This window comes from Stegostoma tigrinum, chromosome 27, assembly GCF_030684315.1.
Source record: "Stegostoma tigrinum isolate sSteTig4 chromosome 27, sSteTig4.hap1, whole genome shotgun sequence".
Classification (NCBI taxonomy): domain Eukaryota; kingdom Metazoa; phylum Chordata; class Chondrichthyes; order Orectolobiformes; family Stegostomatidae; genus Stegostoma; species Stegostoma tigrinum.
In genome coordinates this window covers 2,159,411-2,186,096 of record NC_081380.1, presented here as the reverse complement: position 1 = coordinate 2,186,096, position 26,686 = coordinate 2,159,411, and the positions used below count along the sequence as shown (strand labels likewise).

At 40.0% G+C, this 26,686-nt stretch overlaps 1 protein-coding gene across 7 annotated transcripts in view; it reads right to left on the bottom strand.

The window, feature by feature from the left end:
- The window catches only part of LOC125464755 (protein CASP-like), a 534,922-nt gene that overhangs the window by 219,471 nt on the left and 288,765 nt on the right, over positions 1-26,686 (bottom strand). For all 7 annotated transcript variants that reach the window (XM_048557535.2, XM_048557531.2, XM_048557534.2 and 4 more), the window contains 3 exons: positions 23,147-23,270; positions 15,405-15,481; positions 12,127-12,193 (listed from right to left, as the gene is read on the bottom strand). In XM_048557535.2, coding sequence (XP_048413492.1) covers positions 12,127-12,193; positions 15,405-15,481; positions 23,147-23,270 — 268 coding nt within the window. The remainder of the gene's footprint in view (positions 1-12,126; positions 12,194-15,404; positions 15,482-23,146; positions 23,271-26,686) is intronic.

Sequence of the window (26,686 nt, the reverse complement as noted above, 5' to 3'; positions counted from 1 at the left end):
CTGGTGGTGGTTTAATGGAGTGTCACCATGCATCAAGTGAGGGGAGAGGTTGAGAAGGAGACTCCTTCATGGTAAACAGGGCCAGAGTGGGAAATTATAGCCAAGCTATTGGCATCACTCTGCATCACAAACCAGCTCCTGAGCCAACTGAGCTAAACCAACCCCGCTGGTGGGTGCAGACATATGAAGGAATAGAGATCTGATGGTTTGAAAGGGATTAGGATCAGCATGAACGTCATTCTCCTGAACCTTTTTCTCCTGCAAGGATACTAGGGTTGCTGCCAGCTCTCAGCACCCAAATTCCAGCCAGAATTTTGATCAATAAATGTCCCATACAGTCTTCTCAGCCCTCATCAATGACAAGACCTTGCTCCACATTGATAATCCTGGGATATCCTCTCAGTGTTCACATGCCCAGTTTCATGCCCAGAACCCAGTACAATTCCAATATAGTTAGATCCAAAGTCTCCCTCCTCAATGCCCACTGATCCTGGGTCTTGGGTTTCAGTGAACTCAAATGCTTAAGTATTGTTTGAAACTCACTTACTTGTCTTCTTGGAACCTTGGGATCAACCTAGCCCATGCCCTTCCCCTTCTGAACTCTAAACACAAACAGATCTTGGAGCCCCATTTAAAATAATGTTAAACAATCATGGTACTTTCAGACTCGAGTGCCAATTTATCCAGTATTCCACCATTATCACTTGGTACCATTACTGGATCCAAAACTTCGTCGGACTCATTGTGAATACTGCCATGAATGGAGCACTAAGCTTTTGGTTTATAATTTCAAATTTCGAACTTAAACAGTTAAAGCAAGTAAATGGTGCTATATTAGCGTTTTTTTAAAAAGGAACTCATCCCATATTGCTGTCTCACACAATTACATTATACATACTGAAACCTATGATGAGCTCCCCATCTTACATAGTCAAGGAATCGCAGAACTGCTGGGAGACTGAAAAAATACCTTCCACTTATTATGACAAAGAAATGGACGAAGAGAGAGTGGTGGACGTTGTTTATACGGATTTTAGCAAGATGTTTGACAAGGTTCCGTATGGTAGACTGTTAGCAAGGTTACAGCACATGGAATCCAGGGAGAGCTAGCCATTTGGATACAAAATTGGCTTGCAGGTAGGAGACAGAGGCTGTGTTGGTGAAGGGTTGTTTCTCAGACTGGATGACTATGACCAGCGGCGTGCCACAAGGATCAGTGCTGGGTCCATTGCTTTTTGTTACGTATATAAATTATTTTGAAGACAGGAAGAATGGTTAGTAAATTTGTGGATGAAACCAAAATTGGTGGCGTAATGGACAGTGAAGAAGGTTATCTCAGAGTGTCCAGGGACATTGCTCAGATGGGCCGACAGGTTTAATTTAGATAAATGCGAGGTGTTGTATTTTGATAAGGCAAATCAGGGCAGGATTTATACATTTTGGTAGAGCCCAACGGAGTGTTGCCAAACAAAGAGACCTTGGGGTGCAGGTTCATAGATCTTAGAAGGTGCAGTCACAGGTAGACAGGATAGTGAAGACGACATTTGGTACACTTGCCCATATTGGTTAATGCATTGAGTAAAGGAGTTGGAATATCATGTTGCAATTGCACAGGACATTGGTCAGGCCACTTCTGGAATACTGCATTCAATTCTTGTCTCCCTGCAAGAGCAAAGATGTTGTTAAACTTGAAAAGTGCAGAGAAGATTTATAAGGATGTTGTTGGGTTTAGAGGGCTTGAGCTACAGGGAGAGTCTGAATAGGCTGGAGTTATTTTCCCTGGAACATTGGAGTGTTCCAAAACTAGACAGGATGGATTTAAGGGGAGAGTGCAAAGTGAGTGCGGTGTGTGTACAGAATGAGCTGCCAGAGAAAGTGGAGGCTGGTACAAATACAGCATTTAAAAGATATCTGGATGGGTACACTAATAGGAAGGGTTTACAGGTATATGGGCCAAATGCTGGTAAATGTGACTACATTAATTTAAATTACCTGGTTGGCATGGACGAGTTGGATCAAAAAATCTGTTTCTATGCTGTACAACTCTATGACTCTATATAAAATCTCACACCCTCAACATGCAGATTTGTTTTTCTTCCACTGCAAGTGCAGTATGTATCTGTGTGTTGGCCTATATTGGCAAATTTACTGCTTGTATATGTGAATGCACCAAATTCAAAGAAACTGTCTTGAATTGAATTGCATTCGGTAGAATGTGTAAAATGCTCCATTGAATTATAACAATTAGTTGATGTACAAAGTAATGATAATTTAATTCAACAAATAGATGCATAGTCAAGAAACATCTGAGATTTTTCCCGAGGGTGTTTCATTTCTTAAGCATCTATGAACCTTGTAACAAATTATGGCATCAAGAGATATCAAGTGAAACATACGAAAAGTCAAGGAGGATTCATGGAAATGGACTGAAAATTGCAAATACATGAGGGTAGGTGGTAGTTTAACATTACTAGTCTGGTGATTCAGAACCTCAGGCCAATGTTCTGGTTTGAATCTCACCATATCAGATGCTAAAATATAAATTCCAGGAGAAATCTGAAAAAGCAAAATAGTAACCGTTAGACTATGTGGTCATTGTTGGTTGTTGGATTGAACCCAGCTGGGTCACCAATGTCTTTCAGGAAGAAAATCTGCCATCTTTACCTCATCTGGCCCACGTGACTTCAGACCACAGCAAAGTGGTTGGCTCTTATATGCCCTCTAAAGGATGAGCAATAAATACCTAGCCAGCCCCACACAGAGTCACGCAAGAATCACAGAATCTCTCCAGAATAGATACAGGCCAAGCAGCCCATCAAGTCTGCACCAACCCTCTGAAGAGTATCCCACTGTATCCCTGTAACCCCGCATTTACCATCCCATCTGCAGATCCCCGGACACTATGGGCAATTTATCACGGCCAATTCGCCTAACCCGCACATCTATGGACCACGTGAGGAAACGAGAACACCATGCAGAAATCCACGTAGACACAAGAAGGTGCAAAGTCCACACGGACAGTCACCTAAGGCTCGAATCGAACTCTGTTCCCCAGCACTGCGAAGCAGCAGTACTAATGACTGTGCAACCCTGCCGCCCACATCCCATGAATGAATAAAGCAAAAATGGAAATAAAGGTATGCACAAAATGTGAACGATCATCTCAAAAGCCAAGGAGATTGAGAAATATTAAGTATTTCTGACTTCACAAAGTGAGTATAACACACATAATGCATCAATTCAATCATCAAATAAATGTAAATCTACTATCCATTTATTAACTGCATATTCAAAATAGCACGAACAATGTCAGAAGCATTGTTGCATTTACTGTACTTCACAACTAAGGGGAATAAATGATACAGGGGGCATCTCTGAATGTCATTTAGTAGAATTTATAAAGAAAACTGAAATTATATTGTTAGTGCTGTGATAGCCTGCCTTAAATGCAATTGATTAACCATGCCAATTAACTAGAGTATAAACAGAACTCAGAGACATTAAATTGAAGAAAGGAAGGTTGGATGGATATAATTTCCATTTAAAGACATGGGAGAAGCAGAAAGATCAGAGTTTTTAAAAATATATAATGCTGGGAAATATTCCACAGGCAGACAATGTTATAAGAAACAAAAGTGAAATGTCTAAAAATTGCAGGAGCTACAAAATTAACACCCCAATCAATTGCCTCTAACATTACAAGCGCATCAGCAACACATTGATAGAATTAGAAAGAATTGAAAGATTAGCAATGAGGATATGAATAAAGTATGGTTTGCTGATAGGTCAGGTTTGGCAGTGAAACTGTTCAGGCTATACCTTCAAGAAAAGCTTGGAAAGAGAGGTTGGTAGGATAGCTGTGTTAATCAGAAAATAGCTGTAGCAAGAAAAGGCGTAACTAGAAAAGGACTTAGAAATGCATCGGAATGAGATAAAGATGTTAGGGGTATAAAGCTGATGCCTAAATAGTGGAAAGGATGTAAAGGAAGATATGCATGAAATGAGCAAAAACCACAACATTCCCTGGGAGCACACCTGGGAAAGGTAATGAAAGAAAGGCACAGCTGTTACAGTGAGTACAAGGTGACATCTGACCCCTTTTGTAAGAACCTCAACAATGAGAAAAATATCACTACACTTCATAGTGGGGAATTTTCTGCAGCAAGGAAGTACAGGAGGATAACTAGAGAGTGACAGCAACAACATTATAAGACTGATCAAGCTCAGTTCAAATACCAAATTAAACAGAGTAGAAAATGCAACTAGGAGTGAATGACAGTGGAGTTCAGGAAAGTAAGCCAGTGAAAAGTACTGACAGTGACCAGCCTGAAATATTTAAAGGTGAGATCAATACAGCCACTAACAGTTGAAGTAAAGAACTTATGAAGAACTTATTTACACAGAAAGTGGTGAGGTGTGGAACTTGCAGCCACATCAAGTGGGTAAAGCAGGTACATGAGGAAGAAGGAAACAGAGTTGTAGTGTAAAATGACTGGGAAGTTCATGTGAAGTATAAACCTGGAAAGACCATCAGCTGTTTCTGCATTGGGTACTTGTCATTTTATCCAGGAAAAGTCAAATTTAACTATTTAATTCAACAATTTAAGAAAAAAATCAGCTGAACATAAGCACAATATAAAAACATAAGCCATCCAATGAATACTATTATGTAATTATGGGTTCCATTCTTGCAAAAGCATATATATCCAAGTATTTTATACAAGGGAAACATTTAGTTAGGAAATTGAGGCTTATTATTGGCTACTACCTAACAATCACAATCAAATGACACAAACTACTACTCTATCTCGATGCACTCGCTGAATCCACATGCCTGGGTCATACGCTCACACTCACTCCCATTGTTTTTGCGGGGTTCTGCTGCCAAAGAGAGTGAAACTGTAAATGTTGGAAATTGGAAACAAAAATAGAAGATGCTGGAAACACACAGGTGAGACAGCAGATTACGATGTTTCAGGTGTGCACCTTTTCATCAAAACTGAAGACTGAAAACAAACATGCAATTTATAAGACTGAAGGAAAAAAGTAGATGACCACAAAAGAGGTGGAATCAAAAAATAAACTATTCATTGGAACGGGAATAGTCTTCCACAGGTGTTTTAATGAAAAACTTTCAGATATGTTCAGAATTATCAATGAGGTGATAAAAGACATAATGCAAAAAATACTAGAGCACGTAATGATCTAAGGAAGGCTTATACGAAGAAAACCAAGAAAAGATTAATTCCATTACACTTTGCTCATTTGGACTTTCCATGCCCTTTCATTCCACATTCTATTTCAACACATTTTTAACCTTTGAAGGTTGCATAGATGCTCTTTTTTGATTAACAGTTTTTATTCAGCAGTCAGAGAGCATTTAATCCAAAAACCGCCTCTTTGTAAATGGTATATTTGTTGATTGCCGATACTTTAGTTCACTTTCATAACTGATAAAAGCGCTTGTTCATCTAACCTTCAGTCCAGATGAATGAGCTACATGCAATCAATGTATATTTTTCCTCTTTAAGAGGCTAGCTGACACAGTGTGCATTTCCTTCTGCTTTTATACCAGCCATTTCTATGAACAGCAAGATAGACATTAGGACTTTCTCATCAACACTGACAACAGATTCAAAGCTTCTTTCTGCCAGCAGTTAGGGTTTGTATATTCAGAGATAGGCAGCTTGGTGGTGCCTTTGGCAGCTCCTCAATAGTGTCCAAAGATGCAATAAACTCCGAATTTTTAAATGTAACACACTCTGCTTTCTGACACCAGTGTTTCACTTAGGCTTCACAGTTGTCAACCATTAAGGAAATTTCTGTTCCTTTTGCTGCCAATTTTCCAAAAGGGCACTTAGAAAAGTTTATTTAATTGTTTCTGTAAATTACTCTTGGCATCATAAAAAGTCTAGGGGGTTCAGGATTCCCAAATCAGCAGCAAACTACCCTTTCCCTCAGTATTGCTGGTACAATCATGACAGTTTGCTGCTTAATAATTTTTCCTACTCATGCACTTTTTTAATGTTGGACATTAGTAAAGGAATCAAAAAAAATGACAGATTATAAAAGGTGTCTTCGAGATTCCATTAAAAAAACTGTTTATGATATGATGCACATGCACTGTGGCTGATAACTGCTGATGATTGCTTTCCCATGTGTGAATTTTAACAGTTCAGCAAATTAATTGGTCTTTACCAATGAGACAAAGGCAGATAGTCAAGCAAAACCAGCTGTTGTGGCTTTTTTAAACCAGGATAAGTTAAAGTAAAACTAGATTCCTTTGGAGTGGAATGTCAAATTTGGATTAACCAATCAGTCTTGAGAAGTTAAATTAACCACTGACTCTTGCATGACATAGATTCCTGTACAATTTAAATTTGAATTTATTTATAATTCTTTGAATCAAGAATATATTGCATATTAATGAACATATCACCACTGAAAATGCAGCATTTCAACAAAAAATGGCTGGATCATAGCATTCTAAGTTTGATCTTAGGTCCAAATCCAGTGTTGAAAGGGACATTTTCAACCACCGAGTCACACAGGATTCCAATTAGAAGAAACTAATTTTTGTAAGAGAAATAAGTGACTAAACTGTACAAATGCATACAATACTTGGATATTTCAGTAAGACCAGAAGGTGATAAAGGTCTGAAATGCAGTGCCTGGGAAAATAGTTGAGGTGGGAAACTTCAAAACCTTTAAAAAGTACTTGGATGAGCACCATAACATTCAAGACTATGGGCCCAGTGCAGGAAAATGGAGCTAGTGTAGGTAGTATATTTTTGGCAGTACAGATCTGATGGGACAAAGAGTCTCTTCTGAACAATATGATTCTGTGATCTAGTAAGCAGTTTGACAGTTTCAAATAGCTAAATAGATACCTATTAACACAGCCTATATTGCTATTAAAATGGAAACATGTGAGCAACTCTTGTCAATTGTATGCCGTAAGTGTCATCCTTGCATACCTGTGTCACTTCAAAATATCTATACAAAAAGAATTCTCTGAGAACAGAGGATATTGAGGCCAGAATGCCTGGAGCCCTTGTTTGTTTGTGTGTGTGTTCATGTGATGTGGATGTTGACGGTAATGCCAGCAGTTATGCTCCACCCCTAATGACACTTAAGATGGTGGTGGTGAGCCATTTATTTGAGCCAATGCAGTTCATCTGGTGTACAGGCAGATTGCTGTCAGGGAGGAAATTCCAGAATTTTGTCCTACTGACAGTGAGGGAGCTAGAATATCTTTGCAGCCTCCTAATATATCACTGTGAAGTCATTTCAATGATAGTACAGGAATTAAGTTTTTGAATAAGAAAACATTTAGATTGATAATCCCAGACCAGACAAGACCACCAAATTTACACTAGAGTCTGGCTAGAAACTAGCAACTTTCACTTTTAAAATAGACAAAGTGTGAGATCCAGGGGGCACACTGAGAGAATTCAACAGTTTTGACTGAACAATGAACTTTACGGTAGAACAACAAACGAACCTACAAAGCATGTACAACTTTTTTTGTAGATCCAGAATTACCATGTTCAACATGGGCAATAGATGTGATGAAACATTCTACAACATGCATCAAACAGCAAAAACCAATCCCACAGATTTCTCAGCATTTTCAATCCACCTCCCCAATCCCAACATTAATGGTATGCTGGGTCATCAAATCTCATGTAACTTTACTAATGATTCACAATTCTTCACTTCAAATTAATCCCTCTCAGAAGCCACTCAATCATGAATAGTCTCGATGACTGTTCTTGTTCTGGTTGATCACTTTCCTTTCCTGGGTCTACACTTGCCTGGATTCTGCAAATTTTATTTTATTACTCATTCATGGGATAAGGACGTCACTAGCTAGGCAGCATTAATTGCCAATTTCTAGGGGCGGCACAGTGGCTTAGTGGTTAGCACTGCAGCCTCTCAGAACCAGGGACCAGGGTTCAATTCCAGCCTTGGGTGACTCTCTGTGCAGAGTTTGCACATTCTCCCTGTGTCTGTGTGGGTTTTCTGTGGGTGCTCCGGTTTCCTCCCACGGTCCAAAGATGTGCAAGCTACGTGGATCGGCCATGCTAAATTGCCCATAGTGTTCAGGGGCGTGTGGGTTATGGGGGATGGGTCTGGGTGGGGTGCTTCAAGGGGCGGTGTGGACTTGTTGGGCTGAAGGGCCTGTTTCCACACTGTAGGGAATCTAATCTAATCTAATTGCACAGAGGGCAGTTAAGAGTCAATCATATTGTTGTGGATCTGTCACATGCAGGCCAGACCAGGTAAGGATGGCAGTTTCCTTCCCTACAGGATATCAGTGAACCAGATGGGTTTTCCAACAATCAACCATGGATTCACAGTCATCATTAAACTCTTAATTCCAGATTTTTTATTGAATTCAAATTCCACCATCTGCTGTGGCAGGATTCAAACCTGGGACCCCTGAACATTCTGGGTCTCTGGATTAACAGTCTAGCGATAATACCACTAGGCCATCAACTCGTCAAATTGTATTCCTTTGTAGGCACAACACCAGCTTTTCACAAACAGCGAACTTCAAACTACTACAACTCCGAGCAATAAGGACACAGGGGTTAGCACTGCTGCCTCACAGCGCCAGGACCTGGGTTTGATTCTGCTCTTGGGTGACTGTCTGTGTGGATCTTGCACATTTTCCCTGTGTCTGTGAAAGTTTTCTCCAGGTGCTCTGCTTTTCTCCCACAGTCCAAAGATGAGGAGTGCAGGTGGATCGAAAATGCTAAATTGCCCAGTGTCCAGGAATGTGCAGGTGAGATGGATTAGTCATGGACATTGCAGGGTCACAGGGAGAGGGCAGGTGGTGAGGACTGGGTGGCTTGCCCTTCGGAGGGTAGGTGTGGACTCAACGGCATAATGGCTTGCTTTCACACTGTAGGAATTCAATGATTCTGAGCTCTAATCTTGCTCAGTTGCAATGTTTTTCAACCCTGCCTCTCAGATATGCTGAGTTATTATTGGCATATGGCTTATTCTGAATTCTGACAATTCCCAGGGCTTCCCAGAGTGCTTACTCAACAGAACTTTCGACTATTGTATGGCTTCTCTGAATCCATGCTACACAAAACCTGTGTAGTTTAGTAGCAGTTTAACAGCATTACAGTTTTTAAAAACAGCACTTCTAACATGGAGTCTACTCTCTAAGTGTCCTTCTCCATCTCTGCCTGTAACTTTTGAACTCCACTTCAATGACCCCAAACTGTGGTGAGTGAGCTACTGAAAAATTGGAATAGACTTTCCACTACTGCCAGGCAGAACTTAATGTTGTTACCTGGCTACTCTAAGAACTGTGCATGCTCTGATTGTTACAATTCACATATTGCAGGCTTGTGAACAAAAGGAAGAATTCATCACAGACTTTCACAAAACACTAATGCTTAACTCTGTCCTGTGTTTGGGTTCTTAGAGATTGGTGTATCCTACGACAAAAGATATAGTAGCAATATACTGGGATTACATTTCTTGTCTACAGTATCTGGTGACAGTGCCTGTAACATTGTTGTCCCTAATCTCTCCCTAAGAAGATTGTACTTCACTTTCAGTCTTAACTCTCAGGCCTACCACAATCAAATATATTTTAGATTATATTAGATCCCCTACAGTGTGGAAACAGGCCCTTCGGTCCAACAAGTCCACACCACGCCTTGAAGCATTCCACCCTGACCCATCTCCCTATAACCCACACACCCCTGAACACTACAGGCAATTTAGCATGGCCGATCCACATAACCTGCACGTCTTTGGACTGTGGGAGGAAACCCATGCAGACACTGGGAGAATGTGCAAACTCCGCACAGACTGTTGTCCGAGGCTGGAATTGAACTCGGGTCCCTGGTGCTGTGAGACTGCAGTGTTAACCACTGAGCCACCATGCTACTCCCCCACCTTGCTCTCATCCCTATAGTTTCCACATGACCATTTGTCTCTGCATCTCATACTGTCTTCTGACTATTGCCAGGAATTGGTTTTGAATTCATTGTTTTAAGTAAATGAGTCAAAATTGATTTAAACAACTAGAAGTCCTTTCCCCATTAAACTGCAAATGGACAAGCAGAATTTCCAAAAAGAGATTTTTCTGCTATTTGAAGTACTTTCATCATAACTGCCAATAAACGTTATACAGTTACAGCTGAAGCTTGTTATTAGGGGACTTGCAATGTTAAAATCTTCTGCTCGAGAATACGTATTTCTGGTGTATTCTGGGATCCCAGCAAAATACAGGATTGACATTATAGCACTTAGGAAACTATTGCAGGAATGCTTAAGGTCAACACAGCTTTGAAGACATTAAAGCCAATTGTTTTGTTGAGTAACTGTGCATCTAAATGCACTCACTAAATTTATATTTATTGTAAAGTATCAGAAGAAATGAATGCTAATCAAGCAAGGTTACTAAATCATTTTTAAAAATCAATTTCTTTCCATATATGAACAACTAAAATGTGAAGAAAATCACAATGCTTTCAGAATGTGATTAAACTTGACAAAACTGTCTTTTATGTGCTTGAGGAGCTACCTTATAGTTTTACACGAAGGCTTTAGCCTCTCAATGAAACCTAGTATTGAAGTTTATATTCTGACTTCAAACTCTCACTTTCTTGGCTTCAGGGAATTTGATGGCTTGAGCGTGCATGGTATGTCCAATCTCTCATCGTATGTCAGTAAAATTCTCTCACTACTGTTTTTCTTGTGACATAATAGCTGACTGTACTGCCAGCAAATAATTCCAAATGGACTAGAGAAGAGCTCGTAATCAGGTAATATTTACTTTGTCTACTATGACTAGTATATTAAACTGCACAAGTTTTATTTCGAAGACTGGTGAGAGGTAGGCACTAGTAGGAAAATCCTCTCTTACTTAAGATGTTGCATAAGGAAGTTACTTTACTTAGTGGAAAGCATTTCTTTCCCTTTCATTTTGAGTTCATTGTCATTAAGAATCAAACAGATTAAATCAGGCGATGTCTAAGACAAAGATATCTATCGTCAGTAATTACAAATCTTGAAATTGCCTTACAACGTGATGATATCCCATTCCTTCATGTATTCCTGATTTCAGCGTCAACTTCCAAGTTCTAGGATCTATCCGCCTCTACTAATGTCAAAAATATCCAGTAAACGAACACAAATATTCCACTCTCCAAATGCTAACCCTCCACAGTATTATGGCAGTAAATCTCAGTTGTTGTTAGAAATCCAGGTACACCTCCTGCCCACTACTGCTAAGCTCCATGCAATTAACCTACATTCTGCTACATGACTGAAAAGTTTTATAAAAGGTAAATGCAGAGTTAAGTGTACAGTTAACTGAACACATATTAAGCATCAAAATCATTCATTTGTAATTTTCAGAAATACAGATCCTGGAATATGATGACCAAAACACAGGTTGAAAATCCACAATGTTAAATAATTAAAGCAGAATTAATCACCACAAATCCATGCCTTGATAATAAATAATGTGATAAAACAGTGCTCTAACCACTCACTGTAGGATCATATAATCACAGAATAGAATCCCTCGAGTGTGGAAACAGGCCTTTTGGCCCATCAAGTCCACAACGACCCTCCGAAACAGCATCCCACTCAGACCCATCTCTGTACCCCTTTTCCCTGTAACCCGCTTAATCTGCACAACCTTGAACACAATGGGCAATTTAGCTTGGCAATCCATCTAACTTGCACATCTTTGGACGGTGGGAGGAAACCAGAGCACCTGCCGAAAACCCATGCAGGCAAGGGGCCCAGGCAAACTGCACACACGCAGTTGCCCGAGGGTGTAATTGAACGTGGGTCCTTGGTGCTGTGAGGCAGTAGTGCTAACCGGAGTCACTGTGTTGCCCCATAATTGTGATTAGACTGAGAAGAACTGAAGTTCTTTATAGTAATAGAAAAGGCCATGCATTAATTACTTAAAGGTCCTGTGTCTTTTTAATAAAAGCATTTTATCTAGTTATCATTAGACATATCATATATCTGCATCCGAGTCTTTTCATCAATCTCAACCATTTTCAGCATATTGAACAACCGTTTGTAAAAATAATAACTTCCAACTTCGTTGGTTTTAAACGATTTCATTACACTTACTTGGCAGTTGACTCCTCATCATATTTTGTTTTCAAATCAAATAGCTCAGTCTGAGTTGATTCCAGAGCTGCAAAAGAAAAACAGTTTCAACAAGATCCAAGAGTGGAACAGTTTAAAGAACATTTTTCAGCTGATCATGTTGATAAATGCTTAGTAAATCCAGATCTTGAGTTCTCAAGAAGGATAACTGTACTCAAAATTTGACTTATTTTAATCCACAACTACTGCTAGGCCTTCCTAGGTTCTCCACTAATTTCAGTTTTTGTTCATTCTAGATCTTCTGAAGTTGTTTGAAGTCACATTTGTCAAGTAGTATAATGAATATTATGCAATGAGCAGTTGATGAAATTTAAGGAAAAGGCTGCCTCAAGGTGCAGGAGTAAGAGGGCCTAAACAAACCAACATAAGAGTAAACTTGCATGTTTTCCACAACTTGGAGGAGTAACTCACACTATTTTTAAGTTTGTAAATAGCCAAATAAACAATAAATTGCTTGTAGATCTTATGTTATCTGCAAATTTGACTATAGTACATTTGCTTCCTTCCTCTATGTCACTAATATATCTTGTAAGCAGTTGCGGTCTCAGCGCTGAACCCCACTAATCACAAGTTGCCAACCTGATGAGAAACCCTCATCACCACTCATTGTTTCCTGCCCATGAGCCAATTCCCTATTCATACAGTGAGTGCCTCTATCCACTCTGATTGAGACTTGCTTAAAAATTCAAATAAAGTTAATCAGAGACAAAATCCTCCCCATAAAGCCATGCTATGTTTGTTTGGGTTATGATTTTCAATATGGGTATAATATTGACAGTTTTCCAATCCTCTGGTACTTCTCTAGAATCCAAAGATTTTTGGAAAATTAAACCAATGCATCCTTTATCTCTGTGGCTACCTCTTTTAGGATCCTAAGATGGAAACCATCATAGAATCCCTAACATGGAAGCAAGCAATTCATCGAGTTTACACTGACTCTCCAAAGAATATCCCACCCCTAGATTCAACCTCTCATCCTATTCTTGTAACCCTGCATTTCCCATGGCTAACCCACCTAGCATGGACATCCCTGGACACTGTCGGAAATTTAGCCAGGCCAATCCAACCAACTACACATCTTTGGACTGCTGGAGGAAACCGGAGCATCTGACGGAAACCCACACTGGCGTGCAGAGAATCTGCATCTCTACACAAACGGTTACCCGAGGGTGGAATCAAACATGAGTCCCGAGTGCAGTGATGCAGCAGCGCTAACCACTGAGCCACCGTGCTGCCAGGGGACCGATCTGCCTTTAAGCCCATTATTTTGTTTAATACTATTTCTCTAATGATGGTACTCAATTCCTCTCCTATAATCTTTAGTATCAATGGGATGTTCAAAGTATCTTCCACTGGAAAGACTGATGCAAAATATCTGTGTAATTCCTTTGTCATTTCATTGTTCCCCATAACTATCTCCCCAGATTCATTTTCTAAGGAGTCTATTTCACTACGATCTTTTTTCCTTTTTGTATACTTGAAGAAGCTCCTCACTAGTTTGCTCTCATGGTTTATTTTCTTTGTCTTAATTATCTTTTTAGCCCTCCTTTCCTAAGATTCTGAATTTATTCCAGTCTTCGGAGCTATCACGTGACTTTTGTTAAATGCTTTTTCTTTCACCTTCATACTCTCCTTAACTTCTAGGTTAGCAATGGTTGGATTATCCCTCTTATAGGATCTTTCCTCCTTAATGAGATGTACTTTTGCAGAGAGTCATAAATTACCTCCTTAAATGTCACTGCTTGGTTACTGTCATTCTTGCTAATCTATCCACTCAGTTCATTTTGGCTAACTCTACCTCATTTCATTGCAATTCCCCTTATTTGAGTTAAGCACAGTGTTTCCAACTGACTTACTCATAAACTAAATATTAAATTCCATCATCTTACAATCAGTATTTTCCAGGGGATATTTTGCTCTGAGTTAGCATATTTAGCATATGTTTCAGAAGACACATTTCAAAAGCCTCTATTTTCAAAGGCTGACAGGAACGAACACAAGTTTGCTGGGTTTTTCTTGATCCAATGTTGAGTTTTCTTGTTGTTAGCATGTCTTTCATCTTCACAAAATTACTTTTGGCTACTGCTTTCCTTCTAACTTCCGATTTACATTTGTCATTTTTGCTTATCATCTGTCCAGAATAGACAAATCTGTTTGTTTCATTGTGTGTTTATCCATTTCAATCTACACTCTAGTTTCCTTTGATGTATTCCTTCAAACAACCATTGCTTTTGTCTTTTTGGTGATCATGTTCAATCTGTATTCTAAACTTTAAATTTTACTTGAGCTATGCACTAAACTCATCAAATTATACAATGTTCCTTTTAATTTCATATGGTCTTTAACTTCCTTACTCAGCCACAGACGAAGCAAAGTCTTTTTTCTCACTTGGATAAATCATTGCTTTAAGTTATTAAGCACTTCCTGAAAAGCACACCTGCGCGTCCACTTTTAAGCCAGTTTCCCAGTTCAGTTCAGCTATCTGTACCTTCATGCTGTTGCAGTTACATTTATTTAGATTTAAAGCACCAGTTTTAGAATCAAACTTCTCTCTTCACACTGAATGTGAAATTCTACCATATTATCATCACAACTGCCTAGATGTTCCCCTCCTATTCAAAGTATCAGGAACAGAATATCAATGGTGGCAGAACATCATATACAGAGTACCAGAGACCCATATTCACTTACCCTCAGAGACATTCTGGATTGAGTACCAGTTATTCTTGAAGAATAACATCCTTAATATATAACAGCAAATCCATAACAAGGTAGTAAATGTGTGAGCAAATCAATACGCTATTGAAATGATGTTCAAAATGAAGTTCCTAGTGCAAGCTTGTGTATATACCTACATCAAAGGGATGCAACAGTTCAAAAAGGCAACAGACCACCACCTTCTTGACAGCAATTAGGGATGGGCAAGAAATGCTAGCACACACCATCGAAGTCTATATCCATGAATGCTTTTCAACAAGTTGTATAAAATAGCTATTTTGCCCAGTTATATTTTACTGCACGTTCCAATAGTTCATTCTGCTAGAAATTTTAGTATGTTGTTGTCAATACTTTTAATCTTTTACATTTTGTAAATAATTTATATATCTATGTTAAAACGTTTTAATATATTCAACACTTTGCTGTACTGTTCTGTTTTACGTTAATTTGGAATGTGCATATACCACGCAAACAGTCAGACACATGCAGTCCTGACCACAGGATCAAAATCATTCTCCTACCTGTCTGTAAAACTTGAACTTTGTGATCAGCCTCCTCAAATTTGGAGGCCAAGGATGTTTGAGTCTCTTGTAATTTCCTGCAAGATAAATTAAATATTAAGAGAATGGTCAAAAAAGTCCAGAATTGATGCAACTTCAATAAGCAGACGCATCTTGTATACAAGCACGGCTTTGGCTTCACTGAAGCCTTCCACATTATAATTTTAATTTATCCTCTAATTTCCTTCATAGTTTCATGTATCATAGGATAAACATTTTCATTTTGTTTTGCTTTTTAACCACTCTTGACAATAACTGCACTTCAAAGCCATTATAGTTGAAATTATTTCCACCTTCTTTTAACTTCACTGTTCGAAATTCCATTACAAAAGTATTGATACTGCAATCAACAATAAAATTATAAGCAAACAACACAATGACATAGTGATAATGGGAACTGCAGATGCTGGAGAATCCAAGATAATAAAATGTGAGGCTGGATGAACACAGCAGGCCCAGCAGCATCTCAGGAGCACAAAAGCTGACGTTTCGGGCCTAGACCCTTCATCAGAGAGGGGGATGGGGTGAAGGTTCTGGAATAAATAGGGAGAGAGGGGGAGGCGGACCGAAGATGGAGAGAAAAGAAGATAGGTGGACAGGAGAGTATAGGTGGGGAGGTAGGGAGGGGATAGGTCAGTCCATGGAAGACGGACAGGTCAAGGAGGTGGGATGAGGTTAGTAGATAGGAGATGGAGGTGCGGCTTGGGGTGGGAGGTAGGGATGGGTGAGAGGAAGAACAGGTTAGGGAGGCAGAGACAGGTTGGACTGGTTTTGGGATGCAGTGGGTGGAGGGGAAGAGCTGGGCTGGTTGTGTGGTGCAGTGGGGGGAGGGGACGAACTGGGCTGATGTTGGGATGCGGTGGGGGAAGGGGAGATTTTGAAGCTGGTGAAGTCCCCCTCTCTCCCTATTTATTCCAGAACCCTCACCCCATCCCCCTCTCTGATGAAGGGCCTAGGCCCGAAACGTCAGCTTTTGTGCTCCCGAGTTGCTGCTGGGCCTGCTGTGTTCATCCAGCCTCACATTTTATTAATAGAATGACATAATCAGCAAGGAAAGGCATCAGTACTGTAATCCAGCAGGTCATTGAGGAACCGGGAATAAATACTCTGCATTGGTGTTCACAGTAGAAGGCACTAATAGCATTCCAAAATTGCTAAATAATCAAGGGGCAAAAGGAGGAGAGGAAATAAATGCAATAACTATCACTAGAGAAAAAATGCTAGGGCAATTTTTTTTATTCATTCTCAGAATGGGGGCATTGCTGTCTAGGCCAGCACTTACTGCCCAGAGGGTAGTTTGGAGTCAACCACATTGCTCTGGGTCTGGAATCACATGTAGGCAGACCAAGTAAGGATGGCAGTTTCCTTCCCTAAAGGACATCACCGAACCAGACAGGGTTTTCCAACAAACAACTAATAGAGCTAAAACGACTGATAAGTGTCCTTATGAAATGCAGTGTGCATGACATAGCTACACAAGTAGTAGATGCATTGGTAGTAATCTACTCAGATTCTGGAAAACACAGAAACATTGAAAAAACAGAGCAGGAATAAGCCATTTGGCCCTTTGAGTCTGCTTCACCATTCAATAGGATCACAACTGATCATCAAACTCAAAACACTGTTCCCATTTTCTCCCCATGCATTTTGATTCCTTTTGGCACTAAGAACCATATATAACTCCTTTTTGAAAACATTTGACCACAACTGTTTTCTGTGGCAAAGAATTCCACAAGCTCACCATTCTCTGGGTGTATAAAATTTCTCCTCATCTCAGTCCTAAATGGTCTACCCCACATCCTTAGACTGTGATCCCTGATTCTGGACCAAACAGTCATTGGGAACACCCTTCCATGCATTTACCCTGTCTAATCATGTCAGAATTTTATAGATTTCTATGAGGCTCTCCCCCATGTCATTCTTCTAACTCCAGCGAACACAGTCCTAACCGATTCAGTCTCTCGCCATATGCCAGCACCGTCATCCTGGAATCAGTCTGGTAAACCTTTGCAGCACTCCTTCCATTGCCAGAAAATTCCTCCCCAGATAAGTAAATCAAAACTGCATAGAATACTTAAAGTGTGATCTCGCTAAGGCCCCATACAATGGCAGCAAGACATCCCTGTTTCTGCGCTTGAATCCTCCCACTATGAAGGTCAAAAACACCATTTGCCTTCTTTACTGCTCGCCAAATCTGCATGCTTAATTTCAGCGACTGGTGTGGAAGGACACACATGTCTTGTTGCAACTCCCACTTTCTCAATCTATCATCATTCAGATAATAATCCACCTTTCAGTTTTTGTGAACAAAGTGGATAACTTCACTTCATCTTCCATGCATTTGTCCACGCACTCAACTTATCCAAATCACACTGAAGCATCTCCATATCCACCTCACAGCTCACGCTCCCACCTAGCTTTCTGTCATCTGCAAAAGTGGAGAAATTACTTTTAGTTCCGTCATCTAACCGTTAATGTGTGTTGTGAACAGCTGGGACCTAAGGACTGGTCCCTGTAGTATCCCACTATCTGCCACTCGGGAAAAGAGGTGTTTATTGTTATCCTCTGTTTCCTGTCTGCCGACCAGTTCTGTATTCATGTCAGTACACTACTCCCAATCAATGTACTTAAAATTTACATGCTAAACTCTTTTGTAGGACCTTATTGAAAGTCTTCTGAAAATCCAACTAAATATGGCCATAAGACATAGGAGTGGAAGTAAAGCCATTCGGCCCATCGAGTCCACTCCGCCATTTAAATCATGGCTGATGTGCATTTCAACACGACTTCCCTGCACTCTCCCCGTAGACCTTGATTCCTTGTGAGATCAAGAATTTGTGGATCTCTGCCTTGAAGACATCTAACGTCCCAGCCTCCACTGCACTCGTGGCAATGAATTCCACAAGCTCACCACTCTCTGGGTGAGGAAATATTTTAAGGCTTTTCCCATGGGTCCTAGTCTCCCCACCTAACGGAAACAACCTCCTAGCGTCCACCCCTTTTAAGCCATACATTATCTTGTAAGTTTCTATTAGATCTCCCCTCAACCTTCTAAACTCTAATGAATACAATCCCAGGATCCTTAGCTGTTCATCATACATTAAACCTAACATTCCAGGAATCATCCGTGTGAATCTCCACTGGACATGCTCCAGGGCTAGTATGTCCTTCCTGAGGTGTGGGGCCCAAATTTGAACACAGTATTCTAAATGGGGCCTAACTAGAGCTTTATAAAGTCTCAGAAGCACAGCGCTGCTTTTATATTCCAACCCTCTTGAAATAAACGACAACATTACATTCGCTTTCTTATTAACAGACTCCACCTGCAAGTTAACTTTTAGAGAATCCTGGACCAACACTCCCAGATCCCTTTGTACTTCTGTTTTATGAATTTTCTCACCATTTAGAAAATAGTCCATACCTGTATTCTTTTTTACAAAGTGCAAAACCTCACACTTGCTCACGTCAAATTTCAACAGCTATTTCCTGGACCACTCTCCTAAACTGTCTAAATCTTTCTGCAGCTTCCCCACCTCCTCAGTACTACCTGCCTGTCCAACTACCTTCATATCATTGGCAAACTTCACCAGAATGGCCCCAGTCCCTTCATCCAGATCATTAATATATAAGCTGAACAGCTGTGGCCCCAAAACTGAACCCTGCAGGACACCACTCGTCACCGCTTGCCATTCTGAAAAAGAATCTTTTATCCCAACTCTCTGCCTTCTGTCAGACAGCCAATCCCCAATCCCAGACAGTAGCTCACCTCGAACACCATGAGACCTCACCTTGCTCAGCAGCCTCCCATGAGGCATCTTATCAAAGGCCTTTTGGAAGTCTAGATAGATAACATCCACTGGGTTTCCCTGGTCTAACATACTTGTGACCTCTTCAAAGAATTCTAACAGGTTTGTCAGGCACGATCTCCCCTTACAAATCCATGCTGACTTGTTCTAATCTGACCCTGCACTTCCAGGAATTTAGAAATCTCATCCTTGACAATGGATTCTAGAATTTTACCAACAACCGAGGTTAGGCTAATCGGCCTATAATTTTCCATCTTTTGCCTTGATCCTTTCTTAAACAAGGGGGTTACAACAGCAATTTTCCAATCATCTGGGACTTTCCCTGACTCCAGTGACTTTTGAAAGATCACAACCAAAGCCTCCGCTATTTCCTCAGCCACCTCCCTCAGAACTCTAGGATGTAGCCCATTGGGGCCAGGAGATTTATCAATTTTTACACCTTTAAGCTTTTCTAGCACTTTCTCTTTTGCAATGCCTACCATACTCAACTCCTTCCCCTGACTCTCCCTAATTGTTGGCATACTACTCACGTCTTCCACTGTGAAGACTGACACAAAGTACTTGTTAAGTTCTTCAGCTATTTCCTTATCTCCCATCACTAGCCTTCCAGCATCAATTTGGAGAGGCCCAATGTCTATTTTTGCCTCTCATTTGTTTCTTATGTATTGAAAGAAGCTTTTATTATCATTTCTAATGTTACTAGCTAGCCTACCTTCATATTTGATCCCCTCCTTCCTTATTTCTCTCTTTGTTATCCTCTGTTTGTTTTTGTAGCCTTCCCAATCTTCTGATTTCCCAGTGCTCTTGGCCACTTTATAGGCTGTCTCTTTTTCTTTGATACATTTCCTGACTTCCTTTGTCAGCCATGGCTGTCTAATCCCAACCTGGATAATCTTTCTTTTCTTTGGGATGAAATCACATCCACTGGCATGTCCTCAACTCTGCTAGTTACTTGCTTCAGAAATTCCAGTAGATTTGTCAAACAGCATGTGATGGCTCATTGGAATTTTAACCTGAGACCTGCCAAACCTGCTTTTACTAGACACCCTGAGGAGACAATTATATGTCTAGAATAACCAGAAATGTCCCAGAGAATTGGTGCAGTTATACAGGGCCTTAGTGAGGCCACACCTTGAGTACTGTGTGCAGTTTTGGTCTCCTAGCTTGTACTCACTCAAATTTAAAAGTATGAGGGGGGGAAATCGCATTGAAACATATATAGTCCTGATGGGACTGAACAGGCTACATGCAGGAAGGATGCTCCCGATGTTGGGGAAGTCCAGAACTGGGGGTCACAGTCTAACAATAAGGGGTCAGCCATTCTGGATTGAGAGGAGGAAGAATTCCTTCACTCAAACAGGTGTGAACCTATGGAATTCTTTACCTCAGAATGCTGTGGAGGCCAGTTTGTTAGATATATTCAAGAGGGAGTGGACTTGTCCTTGCAGCTAAAAGGATCAAGGGTTTGAAGAGTTAGTAGGAGTTGGATTCTGAAATTGTACCATCAGCCATGATCATATTGAATGATGGTGCAGGCTCGAAGGGCTGAATGACCTACTCCTGTGCTATTTTCTACGTTTCTAAAACTGCTAATGTAATACCTTTATTTTAATTGGGAAAATGTTAGACTGTATTATGAAAGATGTAATAGCACAGCTTTTAGAAATGCCTAGAATGATAAGCAGAGTCAGCATGGCTTCACCAAGGGGAAATCACGTATGAAAATTGATGAAAATACTCAGAGGAAATAACAAGCAGAAGAGATGTGAAGGTAGTAGTAGACGTAACATATTTGGATTTTCAGAAAACATTCGATTAGGAATCATACATTTTTAATCAATATGGGAATCAAGGGTTCTGGCCAAAAGCAGGAAATTGGAGTTGATGATTTTTAGATCAGCCCTGATCTCACCGTGTGTTGTAATAGACTTGATAAGCTGAACAGTGTGCTTCTGCTCCCATGCCTTAAGGTGTTAAAGATGCTGCATTGTTCCTATAAATTTGTTCCTTTACAACAAACAGGAGGATAAAGCCTCTTAAAACATTCTGGCAGGATTATCTCCATATATAAAGACTGCAGAGCATTTCACCTCACAACTGCTATCTTCCCCTTCACACTTTACAAAGAATTACTCCCGACGTTCAAAACAAATCCAGACCCAACAGAGGTGCCATGGAACACAAATTGCACAGAAGAACAAGTACTACTGGGACTAAAGGTCAACTGTTTTCTGAAAGAAAGAGTTATACTATTTTAAGTATATTATTTTCCCTTTTCCTTCTTTAATTCATTGTGCTTTTGGATATTAGTAAGGAGTATTTTGAAGTTAAAACTACATCTGTACTTTTCTAAATACTAGTTGGGAATGAACCAAAGTTTTACGCTGCAATTTTATTTCCCTCCTATTGGAGCCGCAGGCTGTGATTTCTGCTGCACAATCGAGAAGTCACAACAGAAAGCAGTTCATGTAAATCTTCCTAATTTTCACATCCCAGTTTTTAAGTAAAGAAAGTAATGCCAAGATAAAAGAAGAAAAATCAAACACTGTACAGCAGTTAATTATCACAACAGATATAAACACACAACTGCAAGCCAGACAAAACAAAGACTCCAACGCTTTATGTAAAAGTAGTTGTACCGTTTCAACTCCATTGCCAACTAAATCTAAAAACTATTATTTTGTGTTGTAGGATGCCCTGAAACTACAGCTGGAATGTGGTGATTTGGGTACTGAGTAATTGATGTAGCTGTTGACGTAACCAAGGGCATGACAGCAATAGTTGCCCCAAATTTATGGAAATTTTTACTATGGTAACACCTAAAGCTGCAGAAAGGAATGGTGAAGCTTATTTATTGACTTTTTTTTGGCAGATAAAGTAAATTGTCTCACACAATACCATGAGAACCAAATACACAAGCAGCCTATTGCATAATTCTCACAGAACAATTAATGGTAATGTCCAGCTGCAGCACCAGTGAACAAAATAGCTTAAAATAAACTGAGAAGAACTGCTAGAAGAATTAAATTCAAGAACATATTTATTTCAATGGATGTATGAATAATGTACTGGCATTAGTCCTTACTTTCAAACTACTCTATGATAGCAATTTATTATTAAGTACAATGTGTGCCCCTCATAAAGTCCTCATTTACTGAATTCTAACCAATGGAATTGGCTGATGAACATGTCCCTAATGTTTGATAACCTTAGTCTGGGGGAGGAATGTGAAATCGTAGATTTTCCCCTACTGTCTTTGGACGGGGATATCACTGATGTTCAATCCGACACATCTGCACCAAGAGCTAATGTTATTCGAGCAGCAAACATTAAGGAAATTAAATCTGGTCACACAATCCACATCCCTTACGTTTTTTTAGTACATCATAGTGTTGTTTTAATACAATATTCTTACATCAAACAAATAATGCTGTCTTCAGAACAAAATCATCAGCCTCTTTGACAAGCAACTTAAGAACAAATGAAATCACAAAAGCAAGCTGGGTTACAAGTTTGGCTGCTACAATATTCTAACAGTATGTTTGATTATGGCGATTATTTGGCAACCATATTCAACTCCAGAATCAAGTCTCATTAAATATTTCTCAGAACTACCTTTACAGCTGCAGCATTCATGAGTTTTTTAACTAATCCATTCAGTGACATGTTACACATAGTGTGAGGTGTATCACGTACATATTATAGAGTGAAAACAGATACCCCTACTTCAGCCAGTCAATGGTGACAAAAATATGAAAATAACTGGGGAAACAGCTTTATCATCTGATGAATTCCAAAACCAGAAACTAGAAGTGCCTGCTTCCAACAGAATAAACTTCAAAACATAAGTGGAAAAAAATGAAATGTAAAAGGAGGCACCTTTTACAATTAACTCACCTTTCCTTTTCCGTGAAGTCATTCTGTAATTTCTGCTCTTTTTCAAGTGCAAGACTTTCTGCTCTGCTGCTCAAGGTCTGCTCGTACTCTTTGATTTTTTCTTTAAGTGCTTTTATTGTAACCTCTGTAAAACAAGAAGAGTTCACACAACTATTGTGCAGTTCTACATGAAGAGCTGTCTTGCACTTTGAAACCGTGCCATGATTTAAACTGTAACTTTACAAACCTGACATATAATCAATTGATGCTAGTCTCTTCGGAGTTCCATTATTTCTTAAATGTTAAATTGAACTTCAAATGCTTTGGTTGTGAAGGATCAATAGAGTTTACTTTAGAGAATACACTAAGCCCTCTGAAGTGACTCAGAAATCAATTCCAAAATATTATATCACTTTATTGACTAGACTCAAATTAGCTTCTGTTCAACAAAGATCGCAAAAGCCATTTATAACTTTAGGCCTAGGAAGCCATTCAAAATAGTCAACGACAAAAGTATCACAAAATAGTTACAAGTCCTGAAGAAGGCCATTCAGCTGATAAGTCTGGAACAGCTCTGCATGAGAGAAATTCAGCTAATCTCATTCCCCAGTCTTCCTCTGTAACTCTACACATTTTATTTTCAGGTCAACAAAGAATTCTCGTTCAAAAGACACAGGTGAATCGATGTTTGTCATGCTTTCAGGCAGTGCATTCAAGTTATTAATCACTCATTGCAGGAACAAGTTTTCTCATGGTACCATTGGTTCTTTTGCCATTCAATCTGAATCAGTGTCATCTGGTTCTAAAACCTTTCAGCAATGTGGACAGTTTTTTTCCGAAGTACAAAAAAAAAGAATAATACAGCACAGGAACAGGCCCTTTGGCCCTCCAAAACTGTGCCAACACATTTTGCCCTTCCACACTTAAAGTGTCTTCACTTACAGGACCTGCATCACTCTATTCCTTTCATATTGATATGTTCGTTCAGGTGCTTCTCGAATGCTGCTGTTGTGTTTGCTTCCACCGCCTCCTCTGGCAGTATGTTCCAGGCACTTTGTGTAAAAAAAAAACTTGCCTTGCACATCTCTTTTAGACTGCATTGATGCCCCCCGACCCCCCAAACCCCATGCCTTGACACTAAGTCCTCATGTAACTGACCCTTCCACCCTGGGGAAAAAGCCTCAAACTTTCAACTCTATCCAGGCCATTCACAATTTTATAAACTTCTATCAGGTCACCCCTCAACTCCTATGTTCCAATGAAAACCAACTCAGTCTATCCAACCTTTCTTCATAACTAAAATCCCACTTACCAGGTAACATACTGATAAACCTTTTCTGTACCCTCTCTAAAACATCCACATCCTTCTGGTAATGTGATGACCAGAACTGTACACCATATTCCAAGTATGGCCTAACTAAAGTAATATAAAGCTACAGCATAACTTGCCTATCTTTATAGTCAATGCTCTCTTCAATGAAGACAAGTATACCGCAGGCCTTTTTTTAATATCTCCTCTACCTGTGTTGCCACCTTCAATGATCAGTGGACCTGAACACCCCCTTCTGCATATCAATACTCCTCAGGGTTCTGCCATTCATTGTATAACTTCTGCCTGTACTTGACATTCCAAAATGTGTCACCTCACATTTGTCTGCCATTTTTCTGCCCATGCCTTCAACTGATCTATACCCTGTTGTATCCTCTTACAATTGTCCTCACCGTCTGCAACTCCACAAATCTTTGCATCATCTGCAAACTTATTAATAAGAACAGCCATGTCTTTGTCCAAATCATTTACATAGACCACAAACAACTGAGATCCCATCACTGATCCATGTGGAACACAACCAGTCAAAACCCTCCATACTGAAAAACATCCATCCACTGCTACCCATTGTGTCCTATGACTGAGCCAGTTCTGTATCCATCTTGCCCTGATGCCACGTGACTTCACTTTTTGCAACAGTCTGCCATGAAGGACCTTGTCAAAGGCTTAATTACAGTCCATGTGGACAACATCAACTTGCTTTTGCTTCATCAATTATCTTTACCACCTCCTCAAAAAACTTGATCAAGTGAGTTAGGTACAACACCGCCGCGCAAACCATGCTATTGCTAGTAAGTTGATTTGTTTCTAAATGCGTACAGATCTTATCCCTGACAATCTCTTCCAATAATTTCCGTCACTAACCTGAGGCTCACAGACCTATAATTTCCTGGATTATTCTTGCTACCCTTCTTAAACAATGGGACAACATTGGCTACTCTCTAGTCCTCCAGGAACTCATATGTGGCCAAAGAGCTTACGAAGATGTCTGTCAATGTTCTCTTACCTCCCTTAATATTCTGGATTGATCCCATTAGGACGCAGGGGCTTATCTATCTTATTACATTTTAAGATGCACACCACCTCTTCCTTTTTAATAGCAACTTGGCTTAGAAATTCAACACTTCCTTCCCTGAGATCATCCTCCACTAATTCCTTCTCTTTGGTGAATACGAACATAAAGTATTTGTTTAGGACCTCACCTACCTCTTCTGGCTCCAGACACAGATTCCCTCCTTTGTCCTGAGTGAGCCAATCTTCTCCATGGCTACCCTCTTGCTTTTTATGTACGTATAAAAAGCTTGAAATTTTCCTCAGTCTTGTGTGCTAATGACCTTTCATGAATTCTTTCACCTCTTCTAATTCCTTGTTTGAGTTATTTCCTGTTTACATACTTCAAGGACTTTGTCAGTTCCCAACCTTAGGCCCAAAACATCAGTTTTCCTACTCCTATGCTGCTGCTTGGCCAGCTGTGTTCATCCAGCTCTACACCTCGTTATCTCAGATTCTCCAGCATCTGCAGTTCCTACTATCTCTCTCACAACAAGAACACTGCTGTTTTCCCATCATTCCAAAATCAGACCAGGTATTCTCTCCTCTATTTCCTGCTAGCAGTTAGGAGGCCTGTAGCATACCCCCATCATTGTGATTTCATCTTTTCTATTCCTGAACTCTACCCATATTGCCTCGCTGCATGAGTCCTCTGATAGACTTGCTGACTTCCTTATTTTCCCTTCACTTGAACATGTTGAATGCTTGTCATGATACTTTTTCACACCCCTTCCACTTTTCACATATCTTCAGCCTTGAACAATCAGCTAAGTCTCAGGTAGCAGCACTTGCAAAAATCATAAGTTTGGGCCCAATCTAAGGGCAGAGTTGTGATAATGATGCAATGTTCCCATTAGTGGAAGAAGTAGGCACTACCTCCGCTCTCGCATTTTGCCAGTTCCTGTATGACTATAGTTCCTGCACGATTATAACTAAAACTTAAAAATGCAAGGGAATCCAGTGTGATCACATGATAGGGGAAGCTCCTTTGATGAAATGCATTCTCAGCTAACAATGCAATGGGTATGGTTATAAAACAGTCACAGAGATCAACACAGAAAAAGATCCTTCAGCTCATTGTATCTGCACTGATCAGAAACAACCACCAAACTATCCTAGTCCCATTCTCTAACCCTTGCCATGGCAATGCAAGTGCATATCAAATACTTAAATACTGTGGG